The sequence below is a fragment of the Carcharhinus amblyrhynchos genome, chromosome 8, assembly GCF_965287045.1.
Source record: "Carcharhinus amblyrhynchos chromosome 8, sCarAmb.v2.hapA, whole genome shotgun sequence".
NCBI classification, from domain to species: domain Eukaryota; kingdom Metazoa; phylum Chordata; class Chondrichthyes; order Carcharhiniformes; family Carcharhinidae; genus Carcharhinus; species Carcharhinus amblyrhynchos.
The window spans coordinates 88689188-88714762 of NC_137331.1; the positions used below are offsets into that span (position 1 = coordinate 88689188).

Genomic DNA, 25575 nt, shown 5'->3' on the forward strand with positions numbered 1-25575 from the left:
AAGCTGTTCCTGAGTTGGCTGATATGTGACCTCAGACTTTTGTATATTTTTCTTGACAGAAGAAGGTGGAACAGAGAATGTCCAGAGTGTGTGGGGTCCTTAATTATGCTGGCTGATTTGCCGAGGCAGTGGGAAATGTAGACAGAGTCAATAGATGGGAGGCTGTTTGCATGATGGAATGAACTGCATTCACAGCTTTTTGTAGTTCCTTACGGTCTTGGGCAGAAGACATATTATTTAAACATGCCTTGTGCTTTCTCAAGAACAACTTTTGAGCAAGACAAGGACGACAAGACAGATAAGGAAGGATATTTTTGCATCAAAGAAATGCAGATTGTGTATTTATTTTTATGTTGTCATAGGAATTATCATAAGAAAAAGGCTCTTTGCCCATCATATCTGCGCCAGTCAAACCAGCTAATTATTCTAATCCCATTTTCCAGTGCTTGGTCCATAGTCTTGTATGCTTTGACATCGCAAGTGTATATTTAAATACTTCTCAAATGCTATAAGGGTCTCTACCTCCACTATCCTTTCAGGCAGTGAATTCCAAATTCCTACCACCCTTTGAGCGAACAATGTTTTCCCTCACATCCCTTCTCAACCTTCTGCCCCTTACCTTAAATCTATGCCCCCTAATCATTGAACCCTCCACCAAAGGGAAATGTTTCTTCCCCCTCATCTCAATCACGACCCACCTCAGTCTCCTCTGTTCCAAGGAAAACAATCCAATCTATACAATCTCTCTGCATAACTGAAACTCTCCAGCCTAGGCAACATCCTGGTAAATCTGCTTTGCACCCTTTCCAGTGTTATCATATTCCTGCTTTAATGTGGATTCCAAAATTGCACACCATACTGTGGCTGCTCTTAAATTACATGTCTTGGCCAACAAAGACAAGTGCTCTGTATGCCTTCTTAGACCACTTATTCTCTTGGAAGAAACCACAGTTGTCAATCAGACTTAGAGTTGGCACTGCTAAGGCGTGTGCCCTAAAGGTGGGCCTGAGTGGGGGGGTTTGAGGGGGACGGGGGGGGCTGCTGAGTGGGAGTCTGAAGACGGGGAAGGGGCTGAGTGAGGGATCTGAGGGGTGGGGGGGAGGGGTTGAGGGGTGGTCGGATTGGGGCCTCTTCATGTCTGTATGGTGTGGGGAGGACTGACCCATTAGTAGAGTGGTGGAGCAGGAGGAAATGATATCTCTCTTTGCTGTGGGGTTGATTGTTGGTAGTGTTCACCTGGTCATGGGGGAGGAGGGGGGGTGCGTTTTGGTTTTAGTGGGGGGAAGGTGACTTGTCCGTGAACACAGAGACCCCGACCGCTGAACAGCGGGGCTGGTCAGCACGAATCACAGGATGCATACAGTTGCATCGATCAGGTGGGTACATCTCACCTGACAGACACTCCCAACACCAACGAGAAGCCCTTCTGCTTTCACACCAGTGGCAGCACTTAGTCTGAAAACGGGAGAACCGTACCCCCTTCTCTTCGTTGAGGCGTATGTGCGCCAAACCTGGAAATTTCCCAACTCCGTCTAGTTGCCTTGAGAATGAAAACCTGGTCAATTTAACCAATGCAAGTACTGTAGCTGTGAGATTCTCAGAGAAGGGCAGCGTTTTTTAAAAGTGAGGCCCAAGTCTCTGCGCAACCTCCAGGAACAAGCTGTTCCCAATTGCTTTGATTTTGTTCCCTTAGGGTTGATGGCAGGAATGCAACACCACACATTCCTGTTTGTAAATCTCAATAAGGGGCATAAACAATGGCTATTTCTAGTCAATAGTTTGTTAGAAATGGGAAGCCAGGTTTAATTTGTTACCACAGATGGGTAATATACATTGTCTCAGCAATAAATGTGAACCCTCTGATGAGACTTTATGAGAGGAATCACCCTAAAGCTGATCTAAACCTCCTCTCAAGCTGTTGTGATACTGATTAATAGATTCACTTTCTTCCAATATTAAGACCATCTGTGGAATCCACACATGAAAGTACCAGTAATCCTATGGTGAAATGCTCCAGCACTTGATGTTTGGACTAAGTGTGTTGCTGAGACTTCCTTAGCTGATTTTAATGAAATTATTAGTCATTTAGGCTGAAGAACATTATTTTTGTTCCACATGATTTTGCTTAAAGCTCTTTTCTCCTGAGTAAGACTTTTGAATCACCGGATTAAAAAAAAATTAAAAACAAAATGGATGTAATCATATTTTATCCAGTCTTGTAGGTCACTTTTTAAATTCCCTGCACGGTGTTCCCCACAGCAATGCACATGCAATCGAGAAATGTGCGCTTTGGTCAGCGATTCATAGTAAAATAAAAGGCAATTTTGATTGTTCACAGATTTATCTTTTGCCAATGTTATGTGACAAAGAGATTTTTAAAAAATTTGTTTATTAGTGTCACAAGTTGGCTTACATTAACACTGCAGTGATGTTACTGTGAAAATCCCCTAGTTGCCACACTCCGATGCCTGTTTGGGTACACTGAGGGAGGTTTTAGCATGGCCAATACATCTAACCAGCTTTTGGACTGTGGGAGAAAATCGGAGCAGCTGGAGGAAACCCAGGCAGACGCGAGGAGAACGTGCTGACACCTACACCACAGCGATCCAAGCCCGGAATTGAACCTGGGTCTCTGGCTCAGTGAGGCAGCAATGCTAACCATTGTGCCACCGTGTCATTTCTATAGTGGCACAGTGGTGTGGGCAGCGTGGTGGCACAATGGTTAGCACTGCTGCCTCACAGCGCTAGAGACTTGGGTCTCGACATGCAAAATTCTCCCTCAGTATACCCGAACGGGTGCCGGAGTGTGGCAACTAGGGGATTTTCAAAGTAACTTCTTTGCAGTGTTAACATAAGCCTATTTGTGACACTAATAAATAAACTTCAAGTACTTTTAGTGCTTGGATATTTTATGTTATGCTGTCCAGAAGCAAGTTGGCAGGCTTGTTTAGGGTGAGGCTGGCTGAGCATTTTATCCCTTCTCCTCTCCCCCACCCCATCCCAGTGAGCTGAGCATCTGTCACTAACAAGACATAAGGCCAGACTTGGCTCACTTCACCATTGAAAATTAACAGCTAATTTGAATGACCAGAGGACATGTTGGAAGAAGGCAAGGGGTTAAAAGTCAGCTGAACAGGATTTTTGAACCATGCAAGGAAATATCCATCTCTAATCATGTTCTTTTTAGGTAGACTGATAACTGTTTATTGCTAAAAAAGGTTTTTAAAAAATCTGAATTATTCAACAGAAGTTATTTAAGATATTAATAACTCACATTAATTACATTACATTTCTGTGAAACTGGATCACACACAGCATACTTTCATATGGATCAGTTTTTTAAAGCATTTCTTTAGGAAGTATTATTCTGAGCATTGAAGTATTATTTCTGGTGAATGTGGAACATGACCAGAAATTTTTTCAGAGTTGATCCTGCTCCATTGCTGTAACATCTCCTGCAGTGTGCAGTGTGGTAGAATCTTTGCTGAAGCAAGGCTTTTACTGTGCTCCTGTTAAACTGATGGCGACTAAGGGAGAATAACACTGAGATATTCATATCCACCGACTCTGTCACAGAAGGGTTCAAATTGCAATGAGTGATATCTGTGATAATGATTTAAGGAATTTAGTTGATATTTGTTTGTTATTTTAATAAACAGTGGACAGAGGAATTTCATGCAAGCATTTTCATGTATTATTTTTACTAACAGCAATCAGTACAATTTTTCTCTTCCTCTTCCTCTGCTAAAGCTGGGGCAGCACAGTAGTTAGCACTGCTGCCTCACAGCGCCAGGGACCCATGTTCAATTCCAGCCTTAGATCATTATCTGAGTGGAGCTTGCGCATTCTCCCATGTCTGCGTGGGTTTCCTTTGGGTGCTCTGGTTTCCTCCCACGCTCCAATGATGTGCAGGTTAGGTAGATTGGCCATGCTATATTGCTCCATAGTGTCCAAAGATATGTAGGTTAGGGGAATATTTATGGTAAATGTGCAGGGTAATGGGGATATGATGAGGGGGAGAGGTTGTGAGTCAGAGTAAGATGGCCCTTTAGAGAGTTGGTGAAGACGCAGTGGGCCCAATGGCCTTCTTCTGTATTGTAGAGATTCTATGGATGAGAGGTGATGGGTAATTCTCCATTACTGTAACCAATTAACCATCAAATTTGGCAACAACATCAAGGAACTCTGGATTTCTTTGTCACAAAGATGGAAACCATTTGATCAGCTGCCTCTGTCATTAACTCCTTTCCTCTAACCCGCTGGCCAAACTTCCTCTAGGGTCCCTCCACCCTATCTTTCTGCAATTTCTCCCCTATCTCCCCTCTTGTTTTTTTATTCATTCGTGGGACAAGGGCATTGCTGGCTGGCCAGCATTTATTGCTCACTCCTAGTTGCCTTTGGAGAGCAGTTGAGAGTCAAAAACATTGCTCTGGCTCTGGAGTCACATGTAGTCCAGACCAGGTAAGGACGCTAGATTTCCCTCCCTAAAGGACATTAGTGAACCTGATGGGTTTTTCCAACAACTGACAATGGTTTCATGGTCAGCAGTAGATTCTTAATTCCAGATATTTTTTATTGAATTTGAATTCCATCAGCTGCTGTGGCAGGATTCGAACTCAGTTCCCCAGAACATAATTGAGTTTCTGGATTAATAGTCTCGCAATAATATCACTAGGCCATCACCCCCCCTCATGTCTGCTCCAAGTTTACCTTGTCCATGAGAACCATCTCCTCTCCTCTCCACCCTATTGTCCCTGAGCTAGTGACCAGCCAACTTCCCTTCCTGGCTCAGTGTTAGCTGACAGTTAATGTTTCCCTGCCCCATCTCTTACCAAGGTGATAAATGATATCCTATGTGACTATGACAAAGCAACTGTCCCTCTTTATCCTTCTTGACTTGCCTGCAGCCTGTGACACAGTTTGCTCAGGCTAACCTCCCCAGTGCCTCTTCACTGTAACCCATCTGGGTGGGATACACTGGCCTGCTTGCATTCTTATCTATCTGTTAATCAAGAATCTCCATCAATGAATTCACTTCCCATTCCCACACAGATGTTTCTGGTGCCCCCTATATGCTATCCCTTTGCAACATCATCTGAAAACATGTTAATTTCCACATCTATGCTGCTGACACCCAATTGACTTTAAAATTTCCATCCTTGTTTTCAAATCCCTCCTTGGCCCCACCATGTTTCTGTAAAACACTCCAAGTTATCTGCTCTTCTCTAATTCCAGCTTCCTGAGCACCTTTGATTTTAAATGTTCTACCAATGGCTGTGTCTTAAGTCTCCTAAGCCCCAAGCTCAGAATTCCCTTCCTCTCTACCTCTCTTTCCCCATTTAGGTTCAGACAGCTGAACTGTCAGTTCTTAAAATGGGCTCAGGAGATCATCCAACGTAAAGATCCCAAAACATTCAATACATGTTGACTGGAATCACCATATGATGTAGAAGCAAAAGTAGGTCATTTGGCCCATTGATTCTGCTCCACCATTCAAGGAAATCTGTTGTGATAATCCTCAGCTCCACTTTCCTGCCTTATCCCCATAATCCTTGATTCCCTCACTGATTAAAAATCATATCATAATATCACATAGATTCCTGTTTCAATTCATTTTTGTACCTACAGAAGGATCCATGATCCATTGTTACCACTCATTGTAGTGTTATAATGCATCACTATCAAGTACATGATTCTTTACCAATAATATAAATATTCTAACGTGCTGGTTTGTCTATATTCCTGTAGTTTTCCTCATTCCCTTGTCCGAATCTAAATTGAAAATCTAGAGAGAGGGCATTACTCCTTTAACCAGACCTTTGCATTTCATTACTGCATTGTTACTGAAAGTGATGCTGGTACAGCAACTGTACGTGGTCATTTTTTTTAGATTAACTGAGGTCCACTTTGCTTCTGAGGATTTCTGATTTCTATTCCTTGTCAATTATTTTCCAGGTAGTAATTCACATCACTGACGAAAATGACTGCACTCCAGAGTTCCTGCATTCCATCTACAGCCGTGACAACATTCCTGAAAACATCCCCATTGGCACTTCTTTATTACAAGGTTGTACATACACTTCTCTTAAAGAAATGCTGGATTAGTACTGTGCATATCACTCCCTGCTAAGGAGCATCTGATATTTTATTGCCATCAACTTAGCATGGACGGTAGTCTCACTTTTGCTCACACTTGCTTCCAATTTAGAACGTAGTTAAACCCCTCCAGGATTTGACTACATATTTAAGACTGACAGTCTGCTGAGTGCTAAGGAAGTGTTTGTTCAAGGTAGTGTCCATTTATTCAGGTGGATTTTAAAGCTCTAACGGAAGTATTTGAAGATATGGAGGTACCGGCTTTGGACTGGGGTAAACACAGGAAGAGGTCTCGCAACACCAGGTTAAAACCCAACAGGTTTATTTGGTAGCTTTTACTAGCAAATAAACCTGTTGGACTTTAACCTGGTGTTGTGAGATTTCTTACAGTATTTGAAGAGATAGAGTTCTTACAGTGTTTCTGCTTATAACCAGTTAAAAACATTTCATTGCCTGTGAGATCTTCCTGAGTCCAATGTGGCTGCTGCATTTGCCTACACAATAACATGTCACAACACTTGAAAGTAAACCATTGTGTGGGAAGTGCTATGTTTCTGGCAGATGTAATAAAGGATTGTGTACATGCAAGTCCTTCACGCACTTCAGAAATTAAACAGCTTCAGATTATCCTCAATTTGGTCTTTTTCACCATCCTGTTTGTGAATTTTGTGCTCATAAAGCAAAATTTGTCCTGTGAAATAGAACACTTTCTGTTCTCAGGCATCCAGCATCAGCATAAATCACTCCCAGGTCAGGCTTGGTTCATGGCAGGGTCAAGCTTCCTCCACTCTGTTGTAACAATGTGATTCAGTCCTGACCGTGGTGCTTTTAATTTTCTATACCAACTCTTCATCGCCTTTCTGAGTGATCAACAATTTAAAGCTAATTACTGTTAAATAAGGGTCAGCTTAAGTCGTGAAACAATGCCCCTGAGGAACATGGCTGAAGCTGCATAAACTTATTTCCGAACACAGGTAGCCAGTAGACATACATTTCTGGGCTTCCAAATTTGTTTCATGTGCATTGACTGCTCTAACCTGACCAGGATGAAGCAAATTGATATTTTAATCAGTTAAGTTAAACAGTGAAAACACATTAATCTAAGGAGCAAATTAATCTGCAGAGCGACCTCATGTAAATGTCGCCCATGTAACTTTTTTTCCATTTACGAAGTGTTAAGATACACCTTCCATTGAATTATTTACCATATTTCCATCTACTTTGGGAGTGTCATGTCAAAAAGTGACTGTTTCACTTGGATACAATCCACCATTTCTCACTGGAGTATTTAATCTGCCGAAATTATTATCAGTTGGCAATGCATGAAGCCAGCTAATGCTGGACTTACATTTTCCTTGATATAGTTAGGGGGTCAAATTCTCCCAACTCATGTGCAGCTGGGATTCTCCGGTCCCACTGCAGTGAATGGAGATTTGGCTGAGCGCCAAATTCTCCTCCATTCTCGCTGGCGGCCGTGAACGGCCAGAGAATTCCAGCCAGAGAGTTTCTGGTTAGGCCATAACCACAGTATTGTGTCCAGTTCTGGTGACTGCACTTTCGGAAAGATGTGCGGGTCTTTGAGAAGATGCAGAGGAGATGCACCAGAATGGTTACAGAAATAAGGGATTTTGGCTAAGGCTTAGGTTGGAGGAGTTGGGGCTGTTTCTCTTGGAGAAAAGGCGATGAAGAAGGGATTTGATAGATATGTAAAAGATTATGAAAATGTTAGATAGGATAGACAAAATAAAACTGTTTCCATTAATACAATGACTAGAGGACACAGATTGTAGGTTCTGGGCAAAAATACCGGAGGAATGTTAAGATGAGCTGTTTAATGCAGCAAATGCTGAGGACCTGGAATCCTCTTCCTTGTGGAAGTGGTGGAAGCAGAGAAAAATAATGATTTCAAATGGAAATTGGATAGGCATTTGAGAGAAATACTTTCAGGACTATTGAAATAGCACAAGGGAATGGAATTGACTGGATTGCTGCACAGAGAATTGCCTTAGATGCATTGGGCCGAATGACTCTGTAACTTCTGTTGCTTGGATTCAGGGACATCCAACCATAATGAGATGGCTGTAATCTAAAAGGAAGACAGTTAGATTGATCTGATGTCAAATATTGCTCGGGCTCTTTGTGCACAAAGCATCAAAGATGTTAAGGCAAACTGCACACTGGCTCCACAGTCACCAAGAGGACTGCCCCGATGCCAGCTCCTCTGCTACAACAGATGTACAATTTTTCGAGGCACACTGTGCCTGAAGTGCGCATCAAAACTTGGCATTGAGACAAGTTTGAGAAAGCAGTTCCCAGTGTGCATCAATTACTAACGCTTCCAAGTTGCGGTGTTATGTATTCTTTTCTTAGAAACCACAATGAAAAACTCAATCATAATTGGGAAAAAACAACTAATCCTAAAGCTTAAATTGTAGAATTGTTAGTGTATTGTAAGTGCTGATTTCAACCAAAAATCATTCTTGAAATTAAAATTCTTGAAAATACACAAGGGGATGCTTCAAAATAGGTCGGTATTAAATTGATTCAGAATTGTACGAATAGTTGTATTTTAAATAATTTACAAGATTTTCCGGATTAAAGACAACAAAAATTAAAGCTAATGATTCAGATCTAGTCCAATTGTTCCCCTGTGCACGACTGGACTAGATTTGAAACAGTGGTGCAGATAAAGCAAATGTATCCAGGGTGTGTTCAAAATATTATGGCAAAATGCTGGATCCAGTCCTAACAGGAGCTGAATGGAGCCTGGAGCAGTGTTTTCATTAGTGAGGAATGCTGGAATTGCCAAGTGGAATGGGGCTGCTGTTAAAATCTCACCCAAGCTCTTTACTTAGACCCCTATCTCCGGCAATCCTTGTTGTCTCTGCTGCGGTTTCAATGTTGACACATCTGCAAAGGCTCAACATTATTTGTACGTAAGATTAAGGCTTTCATTTCCATCAACAAAGAGTAAAGCATTGCCCTTTTATTGCTGCCATCTTGTCAAAGGCAAAATGAAGTGAGTTTTCTTAATAACGGGGAAAAAGCTGGCAACGCTTCTATTGACATGAGTCTCTCCCTTTGATTATTTTCAGGTCACTTTTGATCTAGGAATGTCAACATTGAATCAATTGGTTTTGCTTCACTAGTTTCTAAATAAATGAGATTTGGGCTTTATAGGAAAGAGATTCAAGCAAAGTACATTTAATTAAACCTCCTCGCTACTTTAAAAAGAATATTTAATGAAGGATTACTTATGTCATGACAGAACTATGACATTGTTCAAAGTAAACAACCTCTGCAGGAGAGAAGCAGGGAGAGGATTTGACAGTGTTATACACACCAACTTTGTTTAATGAGCTGATGTTCCAAGTTTGTTACAGTATTTCCTTGCAGTTTGAAGATTCCAAACAGCTTGTCAGCTCCACTGAAGGCATATCAGGTTCCAATTTAATGTGCAGTTACTTCTGCTGTTAAACAGTAAGTTTGGTGCCAGCACCATGCTGATATTGGTGTGTATTTCTACCAATTTCGTGATGAATCCTGTTGAATTCAAAGTCGGAAGATCCATAGTTGTCCATTGAGTAAGTTTCTAGGCAGTTGGCTTGGCAGAGTTAATATACACTGATACAACAAGTTTTGAAAGAAATCGATGGGTCCCTGCTGCAGGCAATCGTAATGCTTCCTGTATGAATGAAGCAGAGATGGCTTTTTCAAATTAAATATGTTCTTTCATTTTCTGCCAGTTTTCGAGTAGATTGCTTGCTGGAGCTGATTCCAGAGGCACCGAAAGCCCTTCACTAATTCGCCTAAGTGGCTGTCCTTTATAAATTAGCTGAAACAGTGAATACAGACCATCTGGCTGGCAAGCATCCTATCTTTATCCAATATTCACGTGCACACTGCCAACATGCGGGGCAGAGAAATGCAATGTGATGGAGGTGAAAGTAGGCTATCTCGGTGGTGGAGGCTATATCAGGTTGGAAGCTCACCTTAGCATCAAAATTGCGAACAGTCTGGCTTAGCCTCGGGCACCGGCCAGGGAGAGGGGTGGCATCAGCGGAGTGGAGTTTGCGGCAGAGGCTGAAGACAGTGATTTGGTCTCCCTAATGTTTAGTTGGAGGCAATTCGTGCTCATGCAGGACAGCATGTCAACTCAACAAAGTGACAGGTTGGGGCAGTTGGGGAATCAAGAGAGGCACTAGTGGTGGAGTACAGCTAGAATTCAACCCACAACAAGGTGCTTGAACCTTAACCACTGTTTGAAGTCGCCTTGCTACACACACAGTGGCATAAAACAGTTCTGGCAATCACAGATGTGCAACAAATGTCAAAGCTACATCCCTAACAGTGGGAAAAAAAAATCCTTGCCCTTACTTAAGATCTTGAAGCCAATTAAAGCATCACTTGCAGCACTCCAGCTTAAATTAGCTAATTTCAACAGTAATTGAGGATCAAACCAAAGCAGATTCATATCTATTAATTTGCTCATTTAAGTTGAAGCAATTTATGGCCAGAAATTGTTCCCAGCATCAGTAGGTCTGCCATCATTTACATCAATGAAAATTATGCCCTTTTACCCTAAAGAAAGACTTAGTGCATGTGCGTGTAGACAGAAGAAGAATGAACACAATTAAAGGGAAGGCTTTTAGATATGTAGGGAATAAGATTAGTTTGCGCGACGAGGAAGGGTTAATTAGTAATATTATTGTAAAAGATCCACTGGGAAATAATGACAAGGATACAATTGAATTCTCTATTAAGTTTGAAAGCAACATATGCCAATTTGAAAAGTAAAATAAAGTCTATTTATTAGTCACAAGTAAGGCATACATTAACACTGCAATGAAGTTACTGTGAAATTCTTCTAGTTGCCACATTTTGGTGCCTGTTCGGGTCAATGCCCCTAACCAGCATGTCTTTCAGACTGTGGGAGGAAACCAGAGTACCCAGAGGAAACCCACGCAGACACTGGGAGTTCAGACAGTGATCCAAGTCGGGAATCAAACCCAGGTCCCTGGTACTGTGAGGCAGCAGTGCTAACCATTGTGCCACCATGCACAGAAGCAAGAATTGTAAACTTAACCAAAGCCAACTACACAGGGATGCAGGGAGAGCTGGTTGTTTGGGTAAATAGACTAAAAGGTATAGCTGTAAATAAGCAGTGGGAAATGTTTGGAGAAATGATTCAAAATGTTCAACAAAAATACAAAAAACAAAAGCGCAGCAAGAAAGATCAATCTGTATCTTGCCAAGGATTAAAGTTAGTTGGGGGGATTTTCCGGCTTCCCCTGCAGTGTGTTTCTCATGGTGGGAGGGTGTGCGCAATTCACCAGCGGTGAGATCTTCTAGTCCCATTGCTGTGAATGGGATTTTCCATTGACTGCACCCTGTGCCGCTGGGAAACACGCAGCAAGGATGCACCATCAACAGAACCAGAAGATCCTGCCAGCGTGCAAACCATGGAAATTCAGGCCAGTATTTGATTAAAAGCAGAGGCTTATAATGATGTGAAGAATTGTAGTAAGTCTGAGGAATGGGAGTGTGTGAGAAACCAGTAAAGAGTCAAGAAAACTGATAAAAAAGAGAAAAATAGGATATGAAAATAAACTAGCCACACTTGGAATACTGTGCACTGTTTTGTTTTCCATTTATGAGGAAGGATGGGAAGCAGCGCGGTGAAAATTAATAGACTAGCAGCGGTGTGTACTATCTACAAGATGCACTGCAGCAATTCACCAAAGATCCTTAGACAGCACTTTCCAAACCCATAACCACTTCCATCTAGAAGGACAAGGGCATCAGATACATGGGAATGCCACCACCTGCAAGTTCCCTTCCAAGCCGCTCACCATCCTGATTTGGAAATATGTTGCCATTCCTTTGCAGTTGCTGGGTCAAAATCCTGGAGTTCCCTCCCCAATGGCATTATGTGGACTATAGCATTTCAAGAAAGCAGCTCACCGCCACCTTCACAAGGGCAACTAGGGGTCGGCAATAAATGCCAGCCAGCCAGCGATGCCCATGTCCCATGAACGAATGATTAAAAAACTCATGCAAAAGTTCCGGGGGTGAGAAGATTGTTCTGCTGGAGTACTGTGTGCAGTTTTGGGTGCCGCACCTGCGCAAGGATATTTTGGCCCTGGAAGGAGTGCAGAGGAGGTTTACTAGGCTGATACCGGAGTTGAGGGGATTGAGCTATGAGGAGAGGCTGAATAAACTAGGCTTGTACTCGTTAGAGTTTAGAAGAATGAGGGGAGATCTCATTGAGACGTATAAGATGATGAATGGGATGGATAGGATAGAGGTGGAGAGACTCTTCCCGCTCAAAAAAGACAGTAGGACTAGGGGGCACAGCCTCAAGATAAAGGGGAGGCGGTTTAGAACGGAGTTGAGGAGGAACTTCTTCACTCAAAGGGTGGTGAATCTCTGGAATTCTCTGCCCGTTGAAGTGGTGGAGGCTGCCTCGCTAAATATTTTTAAGAAGCGGGTTGATGGGTTCTTGATAAGAGAGGGGATTAAGGGTTATGGGGAGAGGGCGGGAAAGTGGAACTGAGCCACGACAGATCAGCCATGATCTTATTGAGTGGCGGGGCAGGCTCGAAGGGCTAGATGGCCTACTCCTGCTCCTATTTCTTATGTTCTTATGATGAGGGGCTGAGAAAATTGGGTCCATATTCTCTGGGGGTTAGAAGAATGAGAGGCAACCTGATTAAAATGTATAAAATTCTGAAGGATTTGGCAAGGGAGACAATGAGAGGTTTACCCTCTGACTGAGGAATCTAGAACACGGAGGCACAACTTCGGGATAAATGGCTGATCATTTAGGACTGAGGTGAGGAGATATTTCTTCACTCGAAGGATTGTGAATCTCTAGAATTCACGATCCCAGAGGGCAGAGGATGCTTCATCATTGAAGCAGAAGAACATTATTGATCTTATTGAATGGTGTAACAGGCTCAACCAGCCTCATTGTCTACTCCTGCTCCAATTTCTTTCATTCTCATGTAATAATATTCCTGGAACTTACCAGTCTCTTTTTTAGCTGCTCCTCCTCATCATAACACTAATCATGGTTGCTTTGATGTATTTTGATTGCAGAAGATGAGCGAACAAACCTTTTGCCTACAGCACTGCCAAAGGCTTGTGCTGAAGCAAACTAGACTGTTAAATAAATTAAACATGTGAAGGAATGAACATTCTCCTCTTTCTGCTCATTATTAGGGCTGCATATTAAATGTGTTTGGGCAGTCTCAGCCCAGGTCCCATTTGGCACACACACATAAAATGTACCAATATATTTTTGTAACATTCAGAAAGCCAAAAAGTCACAGAGTTAGAAATTTAAACATGACAAATTATTGAAAGACATGGGGGGCAGTTTTCTGACCTCGCTGCACAGATCACACTGATTCCAGAAAATAGCATACAAGGCGAAAAATTGGTTTCACACACGGCGCCAGTTTGCAATCATCTCAGTCTCTTTCTAAGAGTACAAACCAGATCTGGGCATGAGGCCAATTAGTATATTTAAAGTAGCATTTAAAATGCTTGCCTTATTCAACGCCAGATTCTCCCAGCTTCTGGGATTTTCCAACTTTTGGGCCCGGTACAAGACTGGAGAGAATCACTACTAGTCTCCACAAGCGAAGATCAGGTGTGGTGGCTGAATTGGGGGCTCAGATGCCATTGAAGCCCTGTGGTGATTGGGGATTTGGCCACCTGGTAGTGCTCACTTGGCAGTGCCCACCTGGCATACTGGCAGCGCCACGAGGTAGGGCCTGAATGGTTTGGGGCCTGAGTGGGGTTGGGACCTGAGCGGAGGCTATGACAGGAATGCTATGATGGTGGGGGTGGGGATGTTGGTTATGCAGAGGGAACTATGATGGGGGGATATGCAGGGGAGTTCATGCATGGGGAGTTTGTGCAGGGGTGGAGCTTGAAGGGGGGACATATTGGGAGTCATGGATGGAGGTGCTTGTCAGGGGCCACGATGAGGGACCCATTGGGAAGTCCCCAATGCTGACGATCCATGTCGCGGGCAAGGTGGGGAAATTACCGCTGATGCTATGAGGGGTCCCGATCTTCACTGGGGGAGGCATGGGGTCTCCCAGTACAGTTCCAACATGGTGTCCAATTGCTTTGCAGTCAGGCTCACCAATATGTTTAGGTCCCGCCCTTCCCAGAACTGACATACAACTCACTGCTATCCCAAAAAATGACTAAGTGTGGGACATTGCAGTCTCAACCACACCTGACAGACGGCTTTCTCACTGTTATGACACTTGGGAAAATGATTCTGAGGTTGTCTTCATCCATATTTTCTAACTGCTGTAGACGTTGGGATTTTCAAGATGGCAGCATAGCTTGTCTGGAGATGTAAAAGTTACTTCACATAAAGCCATGGAGTTATAAAAGCGCTATCATCTTTTTATGATGCACAATAATAAGAGTGATATGATAATAATGGAACAAGTAGTGTTTTTTTTCCTCCACACATTTCTGCTGTTTCTCTGAGCTTATGCTAATCTTCTGCTGAAGTTATTGTAGAAGATCAAGCTAACCACTGGGAAATTCTACCTAGTATGGAATTCATCAGAATCAAACCTTTGTGTTCATGAGTTATTCAATTCCTTTCACTCTTGGGATAAATTACATTTTCAAAGGGCTGTCAGTGCATTCCTTCCTAGAATTGTCTTCAGAAATTCTTTTCAACTTGCTCTTGCCCAAATTTCAAAGCTTCTCAAACCATTTGACCCTAGTTATCTCCCCTAACTCATTTGACTAATTCCTATTTGACATCCAAATTTTCTAACCCTGTTTGGATAAGTCATCTTGTTCCACAACATGGTTATTAATATAAGTGCAAGCTATAGATGTTCTTGCGTATCTTTGCTTTACAAAATGCATTTAGTTTTATATTTTTGAAATATTTTTGGAGCTTCTCAAAATTGTATGCATGATGTAGGGATGCTGGCATTGGCCTGGGGTGGGTGCAGTAAGTAGTCTCACAACACCAGGTTAAAGTCCAACAGGTTTATTTGGTAGCACAAGCTTTCAGAGCACTGCCCCTTCATCAGGTCTCACTCAGCTGATGAAGGGGCAGTGCTGCCAAAGTATCGTGCTATCAGATAAGCCTGTTGGACTTTAACTTGGTGTTGTGAGACTTCTTATTGCAAAATTGTATGCTTTCACCCTTACACCCAATTGATAACACATACGTTCCAGTGGCTGTCCCTTTCTCTCTTAATAACTCAAGCGCTATGATTTTTTTTCCCTCAAAGTGCTGGCACAGGACTGTGACACTGGCCTCAACGCAGAGATTTCTTACTTCTCCCAGGGTGCGGAGTTTGCCATCACCCCTCAGGGACTCATCAGCTCAAAACAGCAACTGGACTACGAGCGACCAAACCACATGTACGAGTTTGTTGTCGCAGCCGTAGACAAGGGTCGCCCCCCTCGGACTGGAACAGCATCTGTGAGGATCAGGATGACCAACATCAATGACGAAGCCCCGGTGTTTTCGCAGAACATGTATGTGAACTTCTCTCTGCAATGTCACTATTGCAGGGGGAAAAGGAAAAGCAAGGGAGTTGGGGAGGGGGTAATACCTCTGGTACTCAGCACATCCGTGGGTAATATTCATTTCTTTAAAACACCTATCATCCATTTTTGAACAGGTTTTCTCTATTTTGAACACATGGCTCTCTTGCTATTTTGTAATTGGGCTGTGCAGAAGTCAGGTCAGCCTGTAGTCTGAACTGGAGGGAACTGAGGAAACAAAATTGAATTGGCTCTGTAGTGCTGGCTACTCAAAGAATTCCTGGTTGAATGTGCACTGAATCAGGCTTCAGTTCCAAAGCACTCATTCCTGCAAAAATATTCAGGTGGGGCACAGACTTCCCACAACACACATCTTTGAAGTGGCTCTGAGTTTTCATGGGCGAAAGCACCAGTAACTAAATTTATGGCATTTTCTGGGAATTTGTTCAATTTTTCAAAAGTCATACCTACAGAGGATTGCTTTAGTCAGAGAGCACTTGATGCTACTCTTTCTCTTTAAATCATTCAAGAAGATGTTTCTTCCTTTCCACAGCTAGTAATGTCAGAAACAGATGTTTCTCAATCAGTGACCTTTTGTTAATATAATCAGGTGCAGGACATACCTTATAGTTTTTGAAAGCAAAGTGCTATGTTTGTTAATGTTAACACAATGTTTTCCCATTACTTTTGTTCGCTGGTGCAGTATACAGACTGGATTTGACTTGCTGTAAACACATATTTACACAATAAAACAATTTGGATCGATATTCAAAAGTAAATTGGTTTAAATGTTTGAGGTGATGTTTATTGGTGCCTTTACATCAGGAGACAGAGTTTCTTCTGTGCTTTCTAACTGAACTAATATTGTGGCTCAGTTGATGGCATTCTCCTCTCTGAGCTAGAAGATTGTGGGCTTAAGACCCACCCTCTGAGAACAAAATCCAGGCTGACACTGAGGAAGTGCGGCACTGTCGGAGGTGCTGCCTTTCAGATGAAAATATTAAAGTAAAACTCCATCTACTTTCTCAAGTGGATGGGAACATCTTGTGGCACCCTTCTGAAGAAGTCCAGCAGGGTTATCTTTGATGTCACAGCCAATATTAATCACTTACCCAACATCACAAAAAAAGATTATCTGCTCATTATCATATTGCTGCTTCTGAACGCGTACCATATGCAAATTGACTGCCATGACGCCTGAAGTCATGAAAGTTTCTTGCCTTTCTGTCTTTTCTTTCTTTAGTCAGAGCCGTTGAAATTTTTGCATCTATGTCACTTTGGCAGCTTGTTTGCTTCACAGGTTGTCCTTCATTAATAGACTTCTCTTGTCATTTTCATCCAGATATAAGACTTTTCTTTCGGAGGATGCAGGACCTAACAGCCTGGTTGCTACAGTTCATGCAAAGGATCCTGATGGTGACAGCGTTATCTACACAATCACAGGGGGCAACCAAGACAAAAACTTTGAGCTGGATAATCAGAAAGGTAAAACTATGCAAACATGTTGGTTTTAGTCACATGAGCTACAACAACAACATATTGGATGGGATTTTTGGGCCCCACACACCAATGGGATCAGCTGGTCCTGCCGAAAACTAATGGACTTTTGGTTGGGTCACTGGATCTCCCATGGAGATCCTGCCACAACCTGGTCAAATTCCAGCCATTGTTTTCAAATAGCACTTTTAGCATTTTGTTTTATTCATGGGACATGGGTGCCTGGATAGCATTTTATTGCCCATCCCCGGTTACCTTTGGACAGCAGTTGAGCGTAACTACATTGCTAAGGCTCTGGAGGCACATGTAGGCCAGACAATTAGTGAACCAGATGGGTTTTTCCTAACAATCGTTTCATGGTTCTCAGTAGATTCATAATTCCAGATTTTTAAAATTGAATTCAAGTTCTATCAGCTGCCATGGTTGGATTTGAACCCGGGTCTCTAAAACATTAGCTGAGTTTTTGGATTAATAGTCTAGTGATAATACCACTAGACTATCGCCTCCCCTGCGTAATAAACATCCCAAAGCACTTCACAGACCAAACCAAAATATCACTTTGAGCCAAATAAGGAAATATTAGGGCAGATGGTCAAAAAGGAAAGTTTTGAGGAGTGTCTTAAAGGTGGTAAGGAAGATAAAGAGGCGAAGACGTTTAGAGAGGGAATTCCAAAACTTAGATTAAGGGTGATCTGATTGAAGCATTTAAAAGGGTCAAAGGTGGGATAAACAAAAAGAAAAGGTGTTCTTCGGTCCGTGGATCCAAAGAAAGGGACATAGAGACATAAGTGTAAATTTTAAAAAGATGCACAAGAATCTGGGGCCAGAGAAGTTTTGGGCTGAATTAGATGAGGCTCCAGAATCCCCTTTTATCACCTCTTTTATATGAACTGTTACATACGAATGCTGAGATTTGAAAACATGGTGGGATTGTTTTATATGGAAGGAGCCAAGAATCGGCTTGCTCACACTAGATGTTAATCTCAATGGTTATTTTGTCCAATGACAGGGATTATCAAGCTTCGTAGAAGCCCATTGCCAAAGCTACAAGGGCCTCAATATGTGCTAAACATCACAGCAACGGATGACAACACCTCAGGAGGGTCCACATCCCTCAGCAGCATTGCTCAAGTCATTGTGGGGATCAATGATGTCAATAATAACAAGCCAGTTTTTTCAGAGGTACGATTTTCCTCCAGAGTGCAATCATGCAGTGGGGAAGGCAGTTTAAATGAACTGACTCAGTTGTGTGTGGGGCGGGTTGGGGAGGGAGTGGATTTAAAATGATAAGCTGTTTAATAAAAGTAAATACATAAATGGGTTTGTAGGCAGGGGATGGCCAATAAATTCTTCAGATAGATTCACACTGGGCTCTCGTCTGCCCTGACCTCTCTGCAGTCTTATGGTGGGATAGGTCGCCCGCCCCTCCCACCCCCTTAACCCCACACTTGAGCTCGTTGACATCTTTAGGTGGCCATTAATTAACAATTTAAAAGTTGTTTCCCATCCAGTCTCAATTTTTTTTAAAGTGTCTTTTTAAAGTTTATTTATTATTGTCATGATACGCTTATGTTAACACTGTAATGAAGTTACTGTGAAGATCCCCTAGTTGCCACATTCTGGCGCTTGTTCAGGTAAACTGAGGGAGAATTTAGCATGGCTAATGCACCTAACCAGCACACCTTTCGGATTCTGGGAGGAAACCAGAGTAACTGGAGGAAACCCAAGCAGACACGGGGAGAACATGCAGACTCCACACAGACAGTGACCCGAGCCAGGAATTGAACCCAAGTCCCTGGCGCTGTGAAGCAGCAGTGCTAACCAGGCTGGTGGAAGCAAATCCAGGAAGTCACCATGCTCAGGTGGGAATAGGGGTGATTGGGGCCTCTGTCAACAGCTTCCTTTCAAAATCAGGCCACCTTCCTCCCACTTCCCCTTCCCTCTCTAGGTCTGGACCCCACAGATGCTTTCTCTCCTGCTCTTCCCTCCACCAACAATCTTACACCACAAACCCTCACAGCAGGCCTCACATCCCCCCTTACCGCCCATGTGTACCTGATCTTCGGCTTCCAATACTTGGACCATGGGGTCTGGTTGCAGTCCCAGTCATTTTCGTTGGAAGTTCTGGTGTTGCTGGGCCTCGTGAGGGGCAGAAGTCTCATCTCCAGCCAATTAACACTTGCTGAAGTATTAAATGCTGCTGAGCAGCCAGTATTGATGGCAACGTGTTCGTCACCAAATCTTCAGATGGTGGGAAGGGAAACCCTTCCACCAAAATATCCTGGCTCATGTGTGAATCAGAGTTACTCCTGGATCAAGAGTCCTGCAAATTGGGAGAAATTTTGAATAGCCTAAGCTAACATTGCTGCATAAAGTTTCAACAAGAGTGTAATGATTCCTTTATTATTGAAATAAACCCTCAACAAGACGTGGAAATGGAAGAGTAATGTTATCTTTAGCTTGAGTTAACACACAAGGTCACAGATGGTTACAGAGCAACATTTAAGAAGCTGATCCACTGACTGTTTTTTCCCAGCTGGGGAACAAAACAAAAAAAAAATTATTCTGGGAAAATATATTTCTGAGAAACCTATAGTGCCCAATGAGAATGGGTCATGTGGGATTATTCACCTAGCGCTATTTTAACAGGCACAAGTTGGGCAGTAAATGAAGCCCTTCGAAACAGCAAATGAGAACCTCTTGGCTTGTAAATGTCATGGTCTAATGTCAGCAATAAAAATATCTCACTTCTGAGAAGGAAGTAAAGAATATACTTTCTCAAACTGAAAATGCAAAAGATTGAAGGGGGCAATCTTACCAGTTTATCACAAATAATTGGCCAGTGATGATTGGCTGGGGGGTTAGGGGGGTGGGCAGTGACAGGCAGGTGGGTGAGGGCAGGGGGTAGATTGGGGGAGGCCACGATCAGGTGGGCAATCATGGGGGGGGTATGGGGGGGGGGGGGTCCACGATCAGGGGGAGGGGTGCAATCAGGAGGGGTCTCAATCAGAGGTGTGATTGGGTGGGGGGGGAGGCGGGTTGTGGTGTCTGGAGGGCTGGGGGGAGTGACAGTCTCCCAGTGCACTGTGCACACACTGTACACAGTGCACTGGGAGATTGGGGTGCATGTGCAGTAGCACCCTGTAACAGTCTGCAACTGGTTTACTGGTTTGAATAGTGGAAAAATTTGACACACAATGAATCACAAAACGAACCATGTAATGAGTACAAAGATTGGATTTTTAATGAGACATAGATATAACTTACAGTACACTAGTCAGAATTATAATTTCAAAGCACATTCCGACCCAATTACAACGTGATCCGATTGAGATATGTGTTCAGCTCACTGTCATTGTTGCTATAGCTGATTGAGAGGAGGAGGATAACAGCTCACTTTTAGGTAACTGAAACAGTTATTTAAATAACTAAATCTTCAGGCTTTTTTCAAATATATTCCAAGCAAATAAATGCAAAGTATCACTTAATTTAAAGCAAATCAAAATAAGCAAACCGGTTCCTTAAATCAACCCCATAATTTTACTGCGAGCTCCCCACCAAACTTGACCTGCTCAATCTGTTATTTCCCTTTTGTCAAATTCCTTACAACTCAGTCTCATCAGAGCTGGAGGTACAAAAGCGACATAGTTTTGTACGAAAACTTCATGCATGCCTGTGTACCTGATTCAATTTCAGTGCCTAAAGTATAGCGAAGATGCCTGTGTGCTGGAAAACCAGCCCCCGGGAACATTTGTACTCCAAGTCAAGGCCTATGATGCTGATCTTGGAGTGAATGGACAGGTGAAATATGGACTCATGATTCGAGATGGAGTTACTCCGGGTTTCCACATTAACCCAGACACCGGTGAGTGTGCTGCTCAGTAACATCGCAGTAAAAACACAGATAGATAATCTGAATAGAAAGTAAACCAAACTAATCCAATCTGAACTAGAAATTATTGAAATTGTGATTAAAGCAGCAGGAACTCTTAGACAAATCACTGCTCGCTTAAGTCTTCTCCAAAAATGGAGGCTTTTGAATTCTGAACATCTGGGAAGATCATTGATGAATTTCAAAAAATGCACTTATAAAGATGTTTCTTCTGGTTGAATAGAAGCTGTAGTGACTTGTGGATTTTCTATTCAATTTGTTAGTACCATATAGGAAAATAGTTTCAGTTACCCAAATATTGGAGTGCAAAGTTCAGTTTAATGGTTAATGGGATAAATAATAGTTCTTTTAAAAAATGAAAACAGTCTGGTATTCCTCTCAGTGCACTAACCTTTGACTGTACAGCTTTATAGTCTGCAACATACAGTAATCAGACAGGGAAAATTTAATGATCTTCCAAGCTGGGAGGATGTAGCTTGCCCTGACTATCACCAAGCAGGGTTGTTCCATCTGCAGTTCTGGCTGCACCTTCCTGATCAGAGATCTGTGAAGAGAGAAGGTGAGAACAGCACTGTGCACTTAAAACAATTTAAAACTACAACAGTCTCTTACTGTGACCTGATTAACTTATTTAGACAGGATAGAATTATTACAGCTTAGTTTCTGCTTTAGAGTGGATCAATTATTTGAGGTCAAAGATTTAAAGTAAATAAGTAAAGTTAAGTAAAGTTTATTTATTAGTCATGAGTAGCACACTCCGACACTTGTTCGGGCACACTGAGGGAGAATTTAGCAAGGCCAATGCACCTAACTAGCACGCCTTTCGGACTGAGGGAGGAAGCCAGAGCACCCAGAGGAAACCCACGCAGATAGGGGGAAAATATGCAGACTACGTACAGACAGTGACCCAAGCCGGGAATTAAACCTGGGTCCCTGGCGCTGTGAGGCAGCAGTGCTAACCACGTTGGCCAAAGAAATGGAGGGAAAAATGAGGAGAAACATTTGTTAGGATCTGGAACAGCTGTACCTGTAAGCATCGTGGATTTACTTTGAAGAATTCATAAAATGCTTAGACGCTGGTTAATTTTTAAAAAATTCCTTTATAGGATCTATTACAACAACGCAGAGTTTCGATAGAGAGAATCAGCGAGAGTATACTGTGTCAGTGACAGCGACGGACCAGGCCCAGGAGCCCCTGATTGGCATTTGTCAACTGATCATACTTATAGCTGACGAAAATGATAATGATCCAAAATTTGAGAACAGCCGTTACCAATGTAAGCATCAAACACTGGACTCAACCCACCAATAATTGGCTCCATGATGTGTCTGATTTCTTTGATGTTATAACAGTATTGAACTCCTCTGCAATAACCAGTGTTATGCTCCTATAATTTCCTCTCCCTTGGGCCCTGTTTCTCTAGCAAGTGACTCACTCTGGCACAATTAATTCTGGATCTGAAATAAAGCAGCTTTTTTATGCTGTCGATTCTGTTTGGGCAGCTAAGCTAATATTAAGTGCACTGAATAATGTTAAACATTGCAAAACAGGCATATAATTTGGAAGTGCGCTCCCATTTCTCAATAAGTCATGCCCTTTTCCTTCTCTCCTTGACTGAAGACACTGATTCATAGGCTATGGGTCAAGCTATACTTTCCCTTCCTACATCTGCCCCAGCTGTCAATGTTTTTCAGATATGCCTACAAACAGTGATTTTTGTTCCTTTCTTTGTGCCAGTGATACTGAGCTAAATCATTACATCCCAACTGTTTCTCTGGTTAAGATCAGCACTTGCTTGGGATGAAATCGAGGACTCTCTTGGTCTGTGTGGTTTGTTTCCCTACTGGAAAATTGCATCAATCCACTGCTGGCTTTTCTTTTTCTCCCTTAGTTTTGTCACACTGTACAACATATCATGTGCACATTCACAGAGACACATTCATTTACTCTTGATTCTGTATCCTCTTCTGTCCTGATGGCCCAAAGGTCAGGAGAGAGACCTGTCCCTCTAATTTTTCCACCTTTCATGTAGAGAATTACCTGGCCTCCACTTGGTGTCTTGGCAGCATTAAAGAAATGCAGGGTGTACACAATCAGGGAATCTTGCCAACATTGGGGCTACTTTTCACAAATCCGTCCCTGGCTCAGTATAACCAAAACATGCCATCGTATTCCAACAGGGAGGCCATGTTGAAATGAATGCAACCTAATGATCATAACATCATAGAATTCCTACAGAGCAGAAGAAGATCATTCATCCCCTCGAGTCTGCATCAAGTCTTTGACAGAGTATCTTACTCAAGCCCTCTCTCCCGCCCTATCCCCATAATCCCGTGCATTTACCATGGCTAAACCATCTAACCTGCACATTGTAGGACACCGAGGGGTAGTTCAGCATGGCCAATCCATTTAACCTGCAAATCTCTGAACTGTGGGAGGAAACTGGAGTACCCGGAGGAAACCCATGCAGACACAAGGAGAATGTGCAGACTCCACACAGACAGTCACCTGAGGCTGGAATTGAATCTGTGTCCCTGGCGCTGTGAGGCAGCAGTATACCACTGTGCCATGATGTAATTATAAATGAGATGAGGAGGAATGATCAAGATAAAATACAATTTTAAGAAGTAGCAAACAAATACGTTGGATCAAACAGTTTATTTTTTGCCCTCAGACTACTTGCGTGAAGATACACCAGTTGGCACCAGTTTCCTACGTGCAGCAGCTCATGATGATGACCATGGAATCAATGCAGTCATCACTTATTCTATATCTCGGCAGCAACCAGAGTACTTCCAGATCAGTCCCAGCACAGGCTGGATTTACGTCAATCATCCCATTTCTCAGGTAAGAGTATGAAGTCTGTATTGCTTCAAAATAATAAAATCAGTTGCATATTTCTGTTATTCAATTTATTTTTATTTTGTTTGCAAGTTACAAGGCATTGGAGCTCCATTTCATACTTCTTGCATTCTGCTTTGTTCTTGCGAATGTCATTCCCGTTGATCACAGAGGAATTGCTAAATTAAATGTAAATGATTGAAGGAAATTGTGTCTCTGCCAAGGATTTTATGACTGTGGCTTGCCTGTAATAGAGAATAATTTGTTGACGTGTTTAGGGACCTGATTACATATTCCATGCTAATTAAAAGTATCTCTGATTCGATCAAATCATTATTGGTTGTTGACGTGTCTTTTGCGTTCTAGATCGCTCATATCAGTCGCCAAATAATAGCGACGGACGGGGGCAATCGAAGCAGCAGCGTAGAGCTGACAGTTACCATCACTAATATACATAACCAACCACCCCAGTGGGAGCAAGAAGAATATCAAATAACAATCCCAGAGAACACCACTCGTGATTTGAGGATTGTGGTATGTAATACGTGTTAAATGATTTTTTTTGTTTACTTTATTCCAATCCAATCAAGTCAAATTAAAGCCAATTCAGAGTCCCAACAAGTTGGGACGTTCCCGATCCAAGCCGACAAGACAGGGCTCTCACCACCTGTCTTGGGCTTGATCTACATGATCCAAGCTGATTGGACAGGGTATAGCTCCTCCTCCAAGGCTTGATCTAATTTGCATCTTAGCCAAAAGGCCGAGATGCCGCTTTAAAAAATTGCTTCAAATGAAGCTGAAATGTAACCTGATGACTTCAACCAAGTGCAGCGTGTTGATACTACACTCATGTTAAATGATTTGCTGAGACTTATAGGAATGGTTTATTAGGTTTAATGCAAAACTTCCAATAGAGAAACATTTCAATATTGAAATGGACTTTAAGGACAAATAACATTCAAGTTACATTCAGCACAGACATGGGATCGAACAGGTGGCACAGTGGTTAGCACTGCTGCCTCACAGCACTAGGGACCCAAATTCAATTCTTGGCTTGGGTCACTGTCTGTATGGAGTTTGTACATTCTCCCCATGTCTGCATGGGTTTCCTCCAGGTGCTCAGATTTCCTCCCACAGTCCAATGATATGTGGATTAGGTTGATTGGCCATGCTAAATTGCCCCTTAGTGTCAGGGGTTTAGTAGAGTAAATACGTAAGGTTATGGGGATAGGGCCTGTGTGGGATTGTGATCGGTGCAGATGGGCCAAATGGCCTCCTTCTGCACTTCAGCAATTCTATGGTGAGTCTAAACCCAAAACATCCCCTCCCCCACCATCCTTAGGGAAAAATACAGGAAAAATCCAACAAAAATCTTTCACTGGTTGAGTAGAAATTTCTGCTCCCCAGCAGAAACTCCACTTCCCAGCCACCGACACTCTCCCATGCTAATTTCTGGGGATGAACCAAAGTTGTAGCAATCTTCCTTTTTTCTATTTGACCCTGAGTTAGTCATAGAGTCATAAAAGTTTACAGCATGGAAATAGGCCCTTTAGCCCAACTTGTCCATGCCGCCCTTTTATTTTCAATCCTTAAACTAATCCCAATTGCCTGCATTTGGCCCATATCCCTCTATACCCATCCTACCCATGTAACTATCTAAATACTTTTTAAAAGACAACATTGTACTCGCCTCTACTACTACCTC

The 25575-nt window shown here is 42.5% G+C and overlaps 1 protein-coding gene across 1 annotated transcript in view; it reads left to right on the forward strand.

Annotated features, from left to right (window-relative positions):
- Positions 1–25575, forward strand: part of LOC145346382 (neural-cadherin) — a 250739-nt gene that overhangs the window by 142899 nt on the left and 82265 nt on the right. Inside the window, exons 6-13 of the mRNA XM_080193542.1 lie at positions 5956–6067; positions 15381–15630; positions 16982–17124; positions 18146–18318; positions 20833–21001; positions 22135–22305; positions 23704–23876; positions 24237–24404. Coding sequence (XP_080049668.1) covers positions 5956–6067; positions 15381–15630; positions 16982–17124; positions 18146–18318; positions 20833–21001; positions 22135–22305; positions 23704–23876; positions 24237–24404 — 1359 coding nt within the window. The remainder of the gene's footprint in view (positions 1–5955; positions 6068–15380; positions 15631–16981; positions 17125–18145; positions 18319–20832; positions 21002–22134; positions 22306–23703; positions 23877–24236; positions 24405–25575) is intronic.